The sequence below is a fragment of the Nilaparvata lugens genome, chromosome 1 (genome assembly GCF_014356525.2).
Source record: "Nilaparvata lugens isolate BPH chromosome 1, ASM1435652v1, whole genome shotgun sequence".
NCBI classification, from domain to species: Eukaryota; Metazoa; Arthropoda; class Insecta; order Hemiptera; family Delphacidae; genus Nilaparvata; species Nilaparvata lugens.
This window is the reverse complement of record NC_052504.1, coordinates 17272688-17290319: the sequence shown is the minus strand read 5'-3', so window position 1 is coordinate 17290319 and position 17632 is coordinate 17272688. Positions and strand designations below refer to the sequence as shown.

The 17632-nt window shown below is 35.5% G+C and overlaps 1 protein-coding gene across 1 annotated transcript in view; it reads left to right on the top strand.

The window, feature by feature from the left end:
• LOC111051250 overlaps nucleotides 1–17227 on the top strand; it is a 28591-nt gene extending 11364 nt beyond the window's left edge. Inside the window, exons 2-4 of the mRNA XM_022337714.2 lie at nucleotides 3901–4019; nucleotides 9241–9334; nucleotides 16767–17227. Coding sequence (XP_022193406.2) covers nucleotides 3901–4019; nucleotides 9241–9334; nucleotides 16767–16916 — 363 coding nt within the window. The 3' untranslated portion in view covers nucleotides 16917–17227. The remainder of the gene's footprint in view (nucleotides 1–3900; nucleotides 4020–9240; nucleotides 9335–16766) is intronic.
• The last annotated feature ends 405 nt before the right edge of the window (nucleotides 17228–17632 follow it).

The window sequence follows — 17632 nt, the reverse complement described above, 5'->3', positions numbered from 1 at the left end:
TGTTCACACTTTCACAATGCCTATGTGATGAGTGCTGTGATCCTGAGGGCAGGACAATCAAATCCACTTGGATATTCCTTCCATCTATTCCTTGTTGTGTTCAGAGTAGAAATTTGAGAATTTACTCACATTTCCATGTAAACTATGGCACTCCTTTCAAGTGTGAAGATTACTGTTAGTGCTAGACTCTTTAGTGTTCGCCGAGATAAGTGATAAAAATTTGCATGATGTCGAGCTTCATTGGACGAGCATTATTCATAATCATAACCAAGCATTCTATCCAATGTTTTTCATCTTAGAAGTATTCAAGTTCAAAACTAGCGTGACTAGGGTTTTGGCGATCCAAGATCAAGAATCAAGAATCAAGAATGATGCATGGAGATGGATGCTTGTTCTTTGAAACGATCCAATATAAAGAGGACGATACAATAGATTACATGAATTTGACTACCGACCCATGAAGATATAAGTCTAGCATCCCATAACATCTAAAGGCCTGACTGGCTTGTCCCATAAAAGCACAAACAGATAACCAGGACCTAGGAGAACCAAAATCTCCTGATCCCACAATGACAATTCTCTCTCACACGGGGCATTTGAAGAACTTCTTTTACATCACAAGTCTAACAATTTTATTCTATACGGTATATAAGCATTATTACTGTTATATTTTTAACAACTCTAGTCGAAATAGAATAGCTCATGAGTCTCTGACTAGGTGCTATAATAATGATGGAAATATTTCTACCTTTATGTAGAAATCTCTCAGTACACTACTACTGCTCTGTAAACACTCAACAATACAGTGAGATACATTGACTTTTATTGGGAGAATCCGAATGTTCATTATGTATTTGCATTGGATGAATCCAATTGAGCGTCTTCATGATTTTTAAATAGCCCTGTAACAGTAATACAAGGTTTAAGTTTACTGGGAACTAGCATGTAACCTGTACTCCGGAAGGGTCTAATTAAAAACTTGACCTACTGAAATAAATAATAAATAAATGTTTATTTCCCAAAAAAACTAAAACTACATCAATTACACAAAATATTAGATAAATTACAATTACATACAATAGTTAGTTACAAAAAATTCTTATAATGTGTCCTCTACTTTTTTTCTGTGTGGAAATTGACCTACTCCACTATGGCGTACCAAATATTGATGTTTTAAGAATAAGCCTATAACCATCCACGTTATATTTAAAATCGATATGCAAAGTTTTGAGTTGATCAGTCCAGTAGTTCAAACGTGATGATGCGTCATTCGTGCATTTCCTATCCAATACGTTTATAAGCTGATTTTTTCCATTATTATAGTATCATAGATAACATAATATATTGTGCTAATAGGAATTAGACATTTTGTCGTAATATGAATTACATTCACGATAATTTTATTGACAGATGATCCTCACATAAGCTCTGTGGCAAAGCGTGAGTAGAGTAATGAATGTGTGATTCATTGATGAGATAAACATACATCCATTCCTTACGACGGGGCTCGAACCCACGATCAGGCAGTGCTATCAAACTGAAGAATTTAATTTACTTCAATAATTCAAACCCGGATACGGGCAAACGTTTTTAGCTAGATCACTCCCGTGTTATATAATGGGCACGTTAAACTATTGCTTCTGGCCGATCCTATAACAGTCGTGATTTGGACGGTTAATATAACAGTTTAAATTTTGCAAAGCTAAATTATAATTAGAGACGTAGGACCGCCGTCAGGGACTCACACCGATAAAAGTCATACGAATATTATTATTAATCCTTTAAAATATAAATAATTGATGATCCCAATCAAGAAGATGATATATTATTGAGTCTTTGCTGGTGAAATCACATTGATTCAATTATTTGGATCTTACATATTCCACTTTTATTGGACAGTAACAGCTTGGAGCCAACTTCATCCAGAGCAAGTTTTACGTGTGGCTGGTCGCACTTGTGTGGAGGGCTGCTTCCCATTTGATCATTCTGCGTCATCGTTTTCTCCCTTATCTGGCGGCTCTCCAAGCGCATTTCGCCAGTCTCCAGTCTTCCATGCTTTCTCGCCTCGCCTCGGCGGCGCCGCCACTTCCAATTCCCTATAAAAACATGATTTCGTCGACTGAATCATCCGTGAAATCTTCGCCAGAATTCACAGTCCAATCTATCCTATTTGAACATCTCTCACAGTAAGATTCAATCAACGGCAAGATTACACCGTTCAGACGTACACTGTATTGATCCGTGATGCTCATAAACGAGATGTGAGGCTAAAGCTGCAAAGCTCACCATGGTTGAAACATCTTGAAATAATATCATCGATTCATGAAAGGGAGGAAATAAATTCTATCCTCAACTTGTGATTGAAAATAACATAAAAAACATCTAATTTTCAAAAAACGTATTTCTTTATTATTTTGTTAGTTGAAGAATATAATGGTAGCAGTACCACTTAAAAAAACCTTTTGGAATCAATAGTTTATTTTAAAACCTTCAAAATGGTTCAAACATCCGAAGCTATTCATTTTCGCATTTCATGTTAAAAAGATTACTATGATATTATTATTTTTCTACTACATCAAATTTATTTATTGAATTTATCACATTGGAACCAATCTCATACTTTTCTTCATACCCCTTTTTTGAAAATTCGTAGCTCCGGAACCAAAAATGGTAGAGTCCTGCGCTACCACTCAATTTATTTGAAATTTTATTCTCTTTAATTTTGTCGAGAATAATTTTTGCTTGAGAAACTCAAGGTTTTCGAAATTGAATGGGAAAATTGAAAAATTGAAATTTTGGGGGTTTTTGCGGGTTGTAACCAACCTTATTTGAGATTACTCAAATAAAGCTGCTTAGCACAATAGGAAGCTATGCTGGTCATGAGGGCCAGTGAATTTTGGCAATCTTGGTTGAAAGAAAAGAATATAACCAAAGTCCAATTGAATCTTATATTTTTTTAACAATAAGAAATCAAAACATACTTAAATATTCATAACAGCTTTTAAATAATTGAGTTACATAATTTTGCAATTTAGAATAATTAACAAAGTCTATATGAAAAACCCGGATAATGAAGATTTTGATGAAGTGTAGAGAAACGCAGATATACGAAGTTGATTCATTATAAAATTCTATGGACCTGGCTGGATTGCTGACAAAATGTTGAATGAAATGTTCTGCTCACCGCACTGATTGTAGATTGAAAATAACTTGTTGTAATTAATACTTATATTCTTTGTTTCATGTCATGGTGTATTTCCTTTAAGTCTAGTATCATTTTGTTGAAGTAACATCGGTTTCTAAGATTGGCTTCATCCATAATTCGTATTTTAAAAATCCATGTGAAATATTTGAAGTACGGTAAATAAAAAACCCAACAGGGTTCTTACAAGATTCAATCAGACATTAGATAATAATTATATATGCTTCCTTAGCATGGTTGAAGAAAATAAAATATGATTAATAATGTCGGAACATTATTAAAAGAAAGAAAAATTAGTACGCCAAAGTTTTAGGCGTTCCATCATGATTCTGAACAGAAGTGCCAGTCAGAGCTTCCTACAGCTGACGAAGGCAAAGAGTTCGGTCAGACAGTAGTACCACACTAACAAAACAGAATCAATGATATGAGAAAAAAAGGCAAGATGGAAATGTCGAAAGGATCGTCCAAAATAAGAATAAAGAAAATAAAATGAGCAATTGATAAATTTTTGGTACAGGGTTTTGGGGGTGAAGCCGCCCTATGGCGTGTCAGCAAATTTCAGATTCGAGTTCAGCGCCCCAAAATGCATATAGAACCTTTTCTTTCTTTTTTTCTATTCTTTCGGTACTGTTTCCTGAAAAACGACCATTTGATTGGACTATTGGTATCAGAACTTTTACTGTAATTTTCATTTGCAGGTGCTTTTGTACCCTGAAGAAAGTTGGGCCAGGAGTGCCGCCTCATCCTACTGGACACTGGCCACATGCTGGTGGTGCAAGAGTCGATGCAAGGTGGTCGAGGTAGCTGGCACTAGGAGGTGAGTCTCCAAGTATCTATGTTTTTCTTCAAATTGAACTGATCCCAAAATTTCATGTAGACTGATATAGATACTTCCATCTGGAACGAGAGAATGGATTGTGCCTTAGATGAATGTCTTCTTCTTTAAACTTAGAAATATTAAAATTAGTGTTGTGAGCATATTTGAGGCAATAAGAGCCCCCTAAATAATCAACTTACAATGAGATGGGTAACTCTTAATGTAATGGAATAGGAGTTACTAAAGCTTGTGAAAGTTATAAGCTGTTATTCCAATAAATCTCTTCAATTATGATGGTGTTCTCGATTGCTAAAATTTATTCCGTTGAGATTGATCTTCTACAATGGTGTTCACTCTTATAGAGCAACATTATCACTGAGGGGATCATTCATGACACTATAGGATCGTTAGGAGAAAATCGGAAGTGTTTGTCTGCATAATAATCATAAGGGATAATAATTTTGTTTCCAAGTTTTGAAGGTGGCATGCCAAATGACCGATTCCCATTTGGCCGAAATTATTATTTTGTCGCAAAAGATCGAAAATTGAAGAATCCCAAATGGTAGAATTGAAACTTGTACTTTCCCAAATGGTCGAATCCCAAATGATCGAAAAGTTTTAATAGTAATCTCATTTGGCCGAAAATCTCAACTGTCGCAAAAGGTCGAAAATTTGATTTTCCCATCTGACCGATTCTCAAACAGTCGAATCCCATTTGATAGAAAAATATTTTAGTTTGTCGCAAATTATCGAATCTCATCGGCTAGATGAGATTCGACCATATGGGAAAACAAAACTCTTCTACCTAATAGAATTCGACCATTTGCGACGAACTGCTACATTTTTCTATCAAATGGGATTCGACTTTTTGAGAATCGGTCAGATGGGAAAATCAAATTTTCGACCTTTTGCGACAGCTGAGATTTTCGGCCAAATGAGATTACTATTAAAACTTTTCGATCATTTGGGATTCGACCATTTGGGAAAGTACAAGTTTCAATTCTACCATTTGGGAATCTTCAATTTTCGATCTTTTGCGACAAAATAATAATTTCGGCCAAATGGGAATCGGTCATTTGACATGCCACTAAAACTTGAACTTTCCCAAATGGTCGAATCCCAAATGATCGAAAAGTTTCAATAGTAATCTCATTTGGCCGAAAATCTCAACTGTCGCAAAAGGTCGAAAATTTGATTTTCCCATCTGACCGATTCTCAAGCAGTCGAATCCCATTTGATAGAAAAATGTTGTAGTTTGTCGCAATTGATCGAATCTCATCGGCTAGATGAGATTCGACTATATGGGAAAGTATACTCTTCGACCTTTGGGATTCGGTCAGATGGGACCCCACGGTTTTGAATGCTTGCTACTGGGAATAATGTTCAACTCGACTACAAAGCAGTAGTTTTTCTGTATTATAACGAATAATAATGTATAATGATAATTATTTTGAATAATAATGTTCAACTCGACTACAAAGCAGTAGTTTTTCTGTATTATAACAAATAAGAGTATATGGCTCTATCTAGATTCATCGTATTGCATGGGTATGAGTCAATTGTATGTTTAACATTTCAACCAATTAACCCCACATTTTAACGAAATCATCCATACCGTGCTAGAATCAGAATCAACTTGCCCCAGTTGATTCGAATTAATGCTGATGGAATGTTAATCAAGAAAAACGTAGCACTGAGTTAATGAATGCCAAATGAAGCTGTTGTGTGTAAATGAGAGTGGTGGCAGTTAGAGCATGGAAGTGGTGAGTTATCTAAACAACGGACCGCCCAAAAAGGCGAGGAACTCGTTCAGCATTCTATATATCGAGCAGAAGTGCTGAATGGTGAGCTGAGTCAGCAATGACACATAAGGGTCTGCACGCCCTCTAGGTGACCTTGAGCCCTGCTTCATGATTCAATTGCCAAATATCGTCGGAGACAACGACTACTTTTTCCAATTCTATTTTCCGCCTCATGTTCTATTCATGCAAGCGATTACCATAGTAACTCGAAATCTCTCTTTACTGTTCTTTTCTGGTGGTTGGATATTTCATTTCTCGTTCAGGATCTTCTTCATGCGAATGGATCCGAAAGGTCTCAGGATCTCACCATCTGTTTTTCCACTTCACAACCTTCCAATATTGATCTTTGTCCTGTTTCTTCTCACTTTCCCTATTCTTCCAAATTTTTCTTGGCACTTTTTGTCTCATCACTCTCATTCTTCTCACGTCAACATTTTTATTCAGCTTCTCTCATGAATTTCTCGCGTAATTCCGTCCTAATACCTGCGCAATTCCCTGTGTACAGAAATAATATTGTAGGTTATATTTGGAATTCATTTTTCATTTTATTAGATTATTTATTACGATTAAATTTTATATTCAAAAGCTACTGTTCATTGTAAGACTATCACTAATGATTATCAATAATCAATGAATCTTGTCATCGATAATCTGCATTTTTCGACAAAAACAGCGAAAAACAAATACAGAGCATTGGGAACACTACATTCAGAAGTACTATATAAAAGATGGAGTTTGAAAGCTATCTATTGCTCTGATTACAAAATTATCAGAAGGCTACATTCTATTCAACTTGACAAACATTTTTATTCCAAATCTCTATTCATATCACAAAGTAGGCATATTACGAGAACGAGATTGTAGCTGAAACTTAATTTTGATGTCTTGTAGAATATAATAGACCAACTAAATTCATGGACATGTCAAGTAACACATTTTGTTTCACAGCTTGAGTTTCCACAAGCATAGAGCTATGGAAGTTGACCATTTTCCTTTTCCCTTCTCTTATAACATTCTACTAACCATTCTCTCATTATACTTGGTTTTCTCACTTGAAAACATAATTTTCAAGCCTTCTTGATCATACTTTCGATATCTTGTTTGCTTATTGAACACAATTCATATGAAAAAGTCCACGTCAATTCCACAATCAATAATTCAACGGGACTTTGTTATGAGATTTCTTTTCCAACTGCTAGGTATATATCCCACTTCAAGGAATAACAATGGTCACTATTCCTCAAAAGATCACAAACTGGACTGGAAATATATGATGCCGTACAGAAAGATTCCCCTCACAGATGTGGATGTGGACTGAAAAGATAGATAAATGAGAGAAAAATCTAATGAAAGCCTTGAAAAATGATGATACATGGCAGACAATTGTAATGTGATAGTGGTTCACTGACCACGTACTCTGCAGCTGTGTCGCTCTATGAAGGATGGAGAGGAAACATATTGTGCTCTGAAATGGTCAACAACATCTAGGACTCGATCTCTCAATTTCAAGTATCATTGAATCTCATCAAACGATTGTTCGTGTTTCTCTATGTATTCCACACTCCAGTTTACACTTCATACTAGTCAATCAACGGGTTATACTACACTGTAATAGCATCAATAAGAATTTTTCACACATTAAGTTATAAACAGAATCACCAATCGATATATTTTTGACCACCTAATATGATATTTAATAATATTTATTTATTCTCTATTGATGATCAAAATTCTACAAGAAAAACCTAGGTCTTTTTCATTATCCTTAGCAAATTGGATCTATTCCATAATTCTGCTCCATTATTGTTTGTTCTGGTGCATTAGCAGAATAGGATAAGAAGTTTCAATTCAATTTGTGTTAAATTGAAAGATAAACATTCACCTGTCCTTTTTTTGTATGGCGTGAAGTACAAATTCAAGTAGAACATCAAGGAAGAAGAGGATGGAATTATGAAAAAGGTATAAGGAAGTGACATTTTCAAATCACTTCTTTCTTCATGAATGATTATTAATAATCAACAGAACATTCCAACCTTCCCAAATTCTTTTAATAATTCTATTAGCAGTTATCTCAACATTATGTAACTCGAGCTTGGCACTTTATCACGTAAAAAACCTCTTCCACTCTGCCTTGCCTCTATGGAGTTGAATTGCAACATACTCGTCAGTGGTTGGGTGGCTGGTGGCTGGTGGCTGGTGGCTGGTGGCTCCCCGATGTCATTGCCTCACCAACACAGTGGCTCTGGTCTGTTTAAATGTAATTTGCATGCTGAATCCGTAGCGAGGCTCAAACTCTCCTCCGACATGCAACACAGAACAACGCAGAATGAAGCTCTGACAATCGGCGGCCGTGTTCTTTGCTCCGGGGCAGAGTGGTGCTCGAATCGAGCCCAAAGAACGTCGAATAAACAAAGTGGGCCAAAATCCGTCGAACGGTAAGCCGCCTGCCTCCGGCCATGCAAGATACAAGCTCTGAATTTTTAAAACGGAGCGTCGGTCCATACTCAACTAGAGGCTTAGCGAGGGACGGCGCAAAAATAAACAGATGAATTCTCGTTGCCGAAGATCAATTCCTTCAACCTCCCATCATGTCATCCCAAATACAGTCTCTCCATCAATATCGATTTCGACTCAAAAGTAGCTGGAATCTCTCACGGAATCACTCGCTTACTTGAGAAAAGGATACAGTTGCTTGAATAAAAATGATTGTAGATTTATCTGATTTCTTTTAGTTGGAGTTTGAACAACACGGTAATTTTATAATTTATGTATGAAAATTAGATATGAATTCCTCATAAATAGGATTCGAAGGAGAAAAACAGACGAAAATAGGAATTTTTCGGAAAATCTTTGCGTTGATCTATATCAGAATATCTCTATTCAAATAACGGAATTTCTCTACAGTATTGAATAATCTATCATTTCTTTTGATTTAAAATACAATTGAACAATAAGTATTCTAGTTGGATATTTTTTTAAATTGAAAATTTTTCTCTTTTGGCATATTATCCTAAATATTCCTCTCATTATCTCAACTATCATTGGAGTTACATACTTGTAATTGGTTTTATTAGATTTATTGGCTGATTACACATGATAATAATTGACCATTTTTGTACTCATTTGAGGTTGTCACAATTTTGTGGAAATAAACAATTGAAGAAGAATGTGCAATTTTCAGCCATGATTATCTCGGCAACGAAGCGTTTCAGGATCCATGTTGACTGATTTTTTTCATTTCTATGTAGGGAAACCACTTACGAAGTTTGTCGGTCTTTAGAAACAGTAAACGAGATTCTAAAACTTACAAGTAAGTCACTATTTCCAATATACCCGTTACAACAATGGAGATTCTTCATGCTGCCACCATACAATAGCTAACCTTGTAAACTGTTCAAATATACGTTCTTGACTTACAGATATTCAACAAGGGCGAAAATGATCGACTCTGGGTCTGGCAACGTGTACATTATTGGCTCCTTCAAGAAAATGGCTGTCGATCCTGACTTCAAGGTAAGGTACCCTAACACAGACGAAGTTCGACGAAAGTTATCAGAAATTCACTTATTCTGTTTCTACTCAGCCCTACAGCTTTCCTTCTCCCAAATCTCTTCAGCGTTCCTTCTTTCTTTCAAGACTTTTCTCCTACTCCTTCTTCGCATGAAAGTTTTGTTGAAGTTGAGAGCAAGCTATCCCTCCTCTTTCTCTTCTTCATCCTCCTTCCCTCTCTTCTTCATCACTAGTTCTCTGTACTCCCCGTTCGACCCTTCCCACAGTCTTAAATAAATAGGTTTCAAATGAAAGAGAGCATCTCGTGATGTTTGTGCGGGAACAATGTAGAATATTCCTTTGGAAACTGAAATGCCAGGCAGCCGACGTTTCGTTCCGCCGTCTTCTACTTTGAGTAATGGACTGTCTTACAATTTGATGTCTATTCCATTCATAACTTAGCGCAAGTGATAAATTATTATAGCTCTAAATTCAAGAGAGCCAAGTTGGTTCTACAAGCTAACGTACGCACATTCACAATGCACCCAATTGTGAATCATATCACCATCATGATCTATACTATCATTAGCGAGTAGTCTTTCACTGGAATCCTAATTCAAGTTCACATGTAGTCCACAGCCCATAATTCAACGACTCTATTATTACAAGTTCATTCATATCAACGAAATTCAATCCTGCATGCTATCGTACATTCCGTAATGATAATTAACACTATTTAGCAAATTTCAACATCCTGATCCATATAATCATGAGCAAATCATTCTATTTGAAACTACAGTATTTAAAATACTCCAATACTTGTACTTCTCCCAGAAAGATTGGAAATAGTATTTTTCCCCCGAGTATTGTTGATTAGTATTAGTTAATAAGTATTGTTAATTAAATTTAGATCACTTATTAGATTCAAATTTTGCAGACTAACTTAGAGTGAAAGATTCATTTATAAGTTAGTACATGTACTCCTCAGTCCATTAAATTTGAACTTCATCTTTGAAAATTGAAAAATTCCTTACTCCTCAATTTCTGAATGCGCTCAAACACGAATAGTGTGAGTGGAAGGAAAATTCTTATGCTGAGGAAAAAGAGCAATTTGACTCATACAGAGGGATTTTATCCAATTACTGTGATGCAAAATTCAGTCCTCGAGGCTTTTTACAGCTTTGATCCGAGTATCTTGAACAAGCAGCACGCCCTGACCACATTAAAAACGCTGAACCATTCAAGCTTGTGAAAAGCTCGTATCTTTTGGTCTTCCACAATTTTCCACCAAAGGAAAGTATTTTCGATTTCTATGCAAAATAAGTCTCTTGGTCTAATCCTGTTCTTCTTTCCCTTCAGCTTTTCAATTCTGCAAACTGAAACTGTAATGGATCATTATCAACATTTACATGCACAAAACACGAGGTACGTTCAACAAATAACGGGACAAAATACATAGGACATGAAGTTGGCAATCTCACCATGTAATCTGAGTACTTATTCAGTCATATTTTGTGAGGACAACCAGAAATTTACTTAGTTCACGATGGCTAGAAAGGTGGTATCATCCTTGTCTCCTATTACTCCAATCAGTCTACACATCGAAGCAAAGAACATCCTTTGCGATGATTTCAAGATACAAAACTTGCAAAATTTTAATAAAACTATGTGAATGAATCCATGAACGTAGAAGACCCAGAATCTCGCTTTAAATTGATTAGAACAAAACTCAAATATGCAGATGTAAACTATCATGGTCATATAAATTACATAATTGAATGAATAAATTGATAACAGAACATGGAACAAGGAACTGAAAAAACAAAACAAAAGAGATAAATTAACATTTTATTCAGAAATCAATAGCATAGTGGAGTTGAGTATGGAAAACAATCATAAATTTTCATTTTAATCAGTGGCAGAGAATAGCTAGACATACAGGATGGTTATTATACCCTATTATTATTCTGTAATGATACTCCATAGATTGGTTATTCTATGGTTGTAGTTAGTAGTGAGAATCTATCCTTTCCTCATCTTCTAATGTATTTAATTATAGTAGGCTAGCCTGTTACAGCAGCACTCATCAACAGAGACTGACTACAGCAGAATAGCTTTTCCCATCAAATTACTTGCGAAGTCATCATACGACAAAATAAATACATTACATACGAAAGCTTGTTAGTTCAGCAGGATAACATTAGCAGTAGACAACTACTCGATTCAAAGCTACAATTTAGTTGGCAAATGAGTGTGCGGAGCTTTGTGCACGGACAGGCACTCGTTTGTTAACTGATGTCGCAGAGCGACAGCACACTAACGTAGGAAGAGGAGATCATTGTTTTGCTCGCTACTGGGTGTGAGTTGTGGTAGCTCCACGCGGGCAGCCGACGGTCAACAATGGGGTGGCCTATGCGGCTCAAGCCTATAGTGCGGCTGTGGCATACAAGTCGGCCTCATTTAACATCAAAATTGATTTATCTTGCGCCTCCAACCCACCACAGTACATCATCCCTCAACTACATGCTATTACATTGCAAGAGGAAACGCAATCCTGGATTTCTCACATTGCGGCAGCATAGGATGCAGTCCACTAACAAGCGGCCAAATACCTAACCCACTTCTTTAGCATCCACCATCATCAACATACTTCGATTTCTCCCTATTCCGAAATGTAATATCATCTTTCTGTTTGTTTACTTCTCATTCCTCATTTATTCTGACATTCATTCATTCTCTCTATTTTCTGTGTATGATCTCTCTACAATTTTCTCCCTCTTCGAACCTCAACTAATCTTCGTACTTGAGTTTTTCATGTAACTGTTAAGTTTTACTAACTGTTCTTGAAACCTTTCTCTGTTTTTATCTCTCTTGTAAAATATCTGTGTATAAGCCTTTATATATTGAAGCTTTTTTGAATGCAGTAATTCAAACAATCAATCAATCAATCTGCCTCCAAATAATATGTTCCATAAAAAATGTCTCATGATTCCTTCTCCCACTACTCTACTTCATTCATACCTTAATCACATCCTCTTTCTTCCCTAATTCTTCAGCCACTTCATTATTATTCTTTTCAAATTCATCCTCCTCGCATTACGTTACTCATACTGAATTATGTTATTTTTCTTTTTCCTTAGTATTCCATCTCTCTACAATTTCCTCCCTCTATAGCTCAATATTCCTCCCGCTATTTCTCACGTTTATCTACTCTCTCCCCTGGTTCCTTTTCTCAGCTATCCTCTTTATTTTCACCTTTGTCTACCACTCCCCTTCTCCATCATCTATCCAACAACCTATATCCATCACCTACACCCTACGAACCTTCAGTTTCCTTTTATGTTTCTGATTTCCTTTCTCTATTCACCCTCTCTGAATTTTCTCTCTCCCCATACTTTTATCTCTCAATTCAATTTTTACTTTTTTCGTTGCTCCACATCTTTTTCTGATCTCGTCTCATCACTCCTCCATTTGCATTTTATGAAGTAGTGTACGAATAATGAACACTTATTAATAAGTCTATATTCATTTTCCCTTTCTTTGTTTTTCTCTTCCATCAATTTTTTTACTCCCTTCACCCACTATTTCGCCACTACCAGAATTACCCACTTTCTACCACTACCACTCTTTAGTGACACCCCCCCCCTTCGGTCATTATTCTACCACTCCTACCCCTCCTATTCTCGATTTCTCATTCCATTCTCTAAGCTCTAAGCAAACTATCCCATTCCCCTATTAATCGGCTGGAGCCTATCAGGCTGGCGCGATTCTGCCTAATTCGCCAGGCAGAGGCTTAGGCCCCGTTCCATTTCCGACTCGACCAATCCTCGGTCGTAACTAGATGCGTTTTCAGCGGTCGCACACGACCAATCCCCGGTCGTAACTCGATGCGTTTTCAGCGGTCGCACACCACCAGTGATCGTCCACCGCAGCCCAACTCTCAACTCAACATTTTCATTAGTCGCCAATCTAAGCCACTTCAAAAATACCGACCGGCTCGTTAATTGCAACTAATTGAGACAGATAGAAAGAGTGAGAGGGGGTTGCAGAGTGCAGCAGAAGATAGGAGAGAGACAGAGGCCCGATAAATTTATGATACACAAACCACGAGCAGCGAGTCCAACTAATCGGATCAGGCCGCTGCGTGCAGCCCTCGTTGCTAATTAGTAAGCATTTATCAGTTTAATTTCTCCACCGTTTCCTACGCAATTGAGATGTCTCATATCGGTTCGACAAACATTTCTCTGCCACTGTCGAACGCGCAATAATATTGCTCCAACACAGCAATCAATATTCAGAATCCCAGGCAATCTTCAACAAATACAGGGCGAGAAAGTTCACAATATAAATGTGCTCGCATCATTTAATTGATTATATTATTATTAGCGTATGGCTTTGAATGGTGGGGAGACCCAAGGGTAGTTCCACCTTGCCGTATGTAGTCCAAAGTTCCCTAATGAGAAACCGGACACTAAGGTTATAGTGAGCACAATACTTTAAATTGACACTTCGGAATAAAGTTCATTTTGATGTTAAAAAGTCCAAACATATACAAAACCGAAACAAATCACAAAAATTATCATTCAATTGATAATCGTGTGATTGTAGTCTCACATACTACATGATTAGAACAATAATTATTGAAAGCAAGCTGTTCAAGGATCACTTCCTAGTACTTGGGAACCTATCTAAGGCCGTGCAAAGGCTAAAAATGAACTTTCCACTGGTGATATTTTTCAAAGTTTCTCGATTCGTATATCATCAAGCTATCAAAATGAGATAGTTTTCTCAGGGAAACATTTTTTTCCAATCATTACTTTTCGAGTTATGAGCGCCTAAAGTTCACATTTTTGGGACAGAACATTTCAAATTCGATAAGAGATAAATCCATGAAATTTAGAGGATGAATTCTTCATGGTAATTTTGATTAAATAAAACAAAAATTTTCTGAAGATATAAACTTCTGAGAAAGTTATTCAATTTACTAAAAATGACCAAAAATAACTTCCAGTTGAGTTATTTTTGGTCATTTTTAAGTAATTGAACAACTTTCTCAAAAATGTATATTTTCAAATTATTTTTGTTTTATTCAATCAACATACCGTGAATAATTTATCCTCTGAATCTCATGGATTGAACTCTTACCGAATTTGAAATGTTCTGTTCCAAAAATTTAAACTTTAGGCGCTCATATCTCAAAAAGTAATGATCGGGAAAAAATGTTTTCCTGAGAAAACTTTTCCATTGTTATAGCTTGATGATATACATATCGAAAAACTTTGAAAAATATCACCAGTAGAAAGTTTATTTTCAGCCTTTGCACAGCCTTAAGAGTCACAGATACAGAGCTATCTTGGGTGGAAACACCCAATATCATTACGCTTATAATTGTTCCATTAAATTTAATAAATTTGAATTGTAATATTGTAAATCCACATTTATTTAGGAGGCTTGACCTACTAGTAGCAGAATTTCGTCTTGGATGGTTTCTGATGAATCAGAGATTTTCAATTTCTTGGTTTTCATTAGTCTTTCTAAGCAATGTGGTTATTGTTTTGCGGTATCTATGGAGGCTCTGGCGCATATTAACTGTTCATAAGAACTAACTTATTGATCATATTACTTATCACCGACATATAATGGACTCGTTAATGTCATGTTAAAAGATCATTACAATGATTCAATACTCTACAAAATTAACAATTTATTCAATATCATCCAAGACTTGGTATGAACAGAACAAACTTGTTCACCTCTGTAATAATGTAGTTCATCGGAAATATCACAGTCATTTCAGATAGTTTTTTCCTCCCAATAAACAAAAACTAGATATGACATATTGTTTTGAGTAGTTCAAAGAAGCAGACATCAGTTTATTGTCTGGAATGGAAAATTATATTCGTTTTCTCAATGAAGATACTATATAGGTGAAGAAATAAATGTTCTAGAGTTCAGAAAGCACACAGTATGTGTAGTATATGGTTCTAGTTTCTACAAAGGATTCTTAGTAGGAGATGAATGGGAACTGAATAAATAATGCACGAAGCCGATTAAAGGAAGTACTTAGTAGCAAGAGGTCATTAGTTACGAAGGAAATTCTCAATGCGACCGCTCAGCATCCTTCTTGTAAGGTACCTAATTAATATAAGTAGAATCAATGATTTCACAGGTTTATATGATTGCTGCAACTGTGTGAATAAGGAGCTTAGCATGATACATTTGTGGTAATTTGAAACATTCAAAGGATTAATTCGCTAAATAATTCCACTTTTACCACTTTTACGGGCGCACATTATTATTATTAATGTTACATTAGACCTACTCACTAGTTATAATTCCTACATATTATTGAGAGTTGAAAAGATTCAGGTACACATATTTCATTTGCAATTCATTAAGAATGATTGAAATTATCTAGCAAATCTAGCGAATTTCTATTTTTCTACTTCTCCATGAATATTACATGCTTTCATCAATGGAGAGAAGAGATGAAGTTTATATACCATGAGTCAAAACAAGGAACAAACTCTCAATTCAAAAAATCATCTCTCTGAACATCCAAAATGAACATAATCAAAAAGAAACTATTCAAATAATTCACAATTTTTAATCAACTTTAAAATTTTGTTGTTCAAGAAATTAATAACATCTCACAATTATTCAACACCAGCTGTTATATTTAGATATACCAGCATGAACTGTGAAAATCCAAACAGCTGTGTTTGAGAAGAAAATAGCTAATTAGAACCGTACGAATCAAAACCTGACATGTATGAAAGCCTCATTCGTTTTCGGTAACGAACCGAATGAAACCGAATGCGTGTGAGCTAGCCTAAGCCTCAAATATTACCAGGACTGATATTATCAATTTATTAATCCAGCAATGATATAGGCACAAAATCATAAAATGTTTGGGAATGAAAAAACAGGCTTGGCCCTTACTATTTCATTATTTATTCATTAATAATCATTACATTACATCAAATATTACATTTCCTAATTCTTTATGAGAATCAGTCCAATGAAGGTTACATTTTGTCAGAACTTTCAAACACTGATCCCAAAATAACGAAAAGAAATTTTTGATTTGAAATATTAGAAGAAATTAATAGCAAGCAATTGATTGTATTCACAAGATGAATGAATGATCGGACACATTTAATAGTCTACACCACTCGAACCTTGTGCAGTCCAAGGTAGTTAATGAGCAAGTGTACTAATATCATATACATATTATCTTTATTCTACAAAGCATTATTAATTCATTAGAATAATCAATAATATATATTCATATAGAAATAATAATTGATTCATCATGAAACGTGTACGATCAAATCTATACCTGATCTATTACTTGGAAATGAAATAGGCAATATGAGACTCAGAAATAAAGTGCAGAAATACATTAAACCTTTGGTTGAAAACAGAGTAAATAATATATTAATTAAATTTTCAGTTATCGCTGACTACAAACGTCTCAGTAGCTGACTTCAACATGGGCTACGCGATGACTGGGTCGCTGGAGAGGGGATGCAAAGACACCAACTCTTTCCAAATGACGCACTTTGCAGTGATTCGACGAGTGGAGCTAGATCGACCAATTTAATGTGCTTTCATCGCCGAATTAACTGCATAAATGAAGAATGAGAATCTCCTCATGATACGTAGTTAGCATTGATAGCCGGCTAACGTATGAAAATGACAGCAAAATTAAAAAAAAAGAAAAACTACGGAATATGGAGTGAGAATATACGAAGTCTAAGGAAACAATGTAATTTATAGATAAGTTAGGGTAAGTTAGGGTAAGCATATTCAGTTATCTTTGGATGTATGTGACATGTTCATGGAACCAAGCTTATTGAGAAAGTGAGGATCAATGTCAAAAATTATTGTAATTTCTACTCTGGTAGTACAGTATATTATTGGTAGTCTTCGTGAAAAATCTCCACATTTTTTATTGAGAAGCACGTCCAAATTTTAGTTGCCATCGTTTCAGAATTGCTTGATAGATCTACAATACAGAATTAAAATTATCAATCAGTACATCCAAAAGACAGAAACTATATTTGGTATTTTCAGTTGCTAAGTGTGAAGGTTTAAAACCCCTTGAGTTACAAGCAACGTGATGTTTTAGAGAGGAGCTGATGTAAAGCGGAAGTAATGATGATTGCTTCAAATAATAAAAATATATTCCGGATCAAGGATTCCTTGAACCAAACAAATCACCTTAATTTCAATAGTGAATACGTTGATTTCTTTATCTCGCAGAGGTTGAAGTTTATAAAATTCGCTGTAATCTATGATTTCATTAGTTTTTGAAAT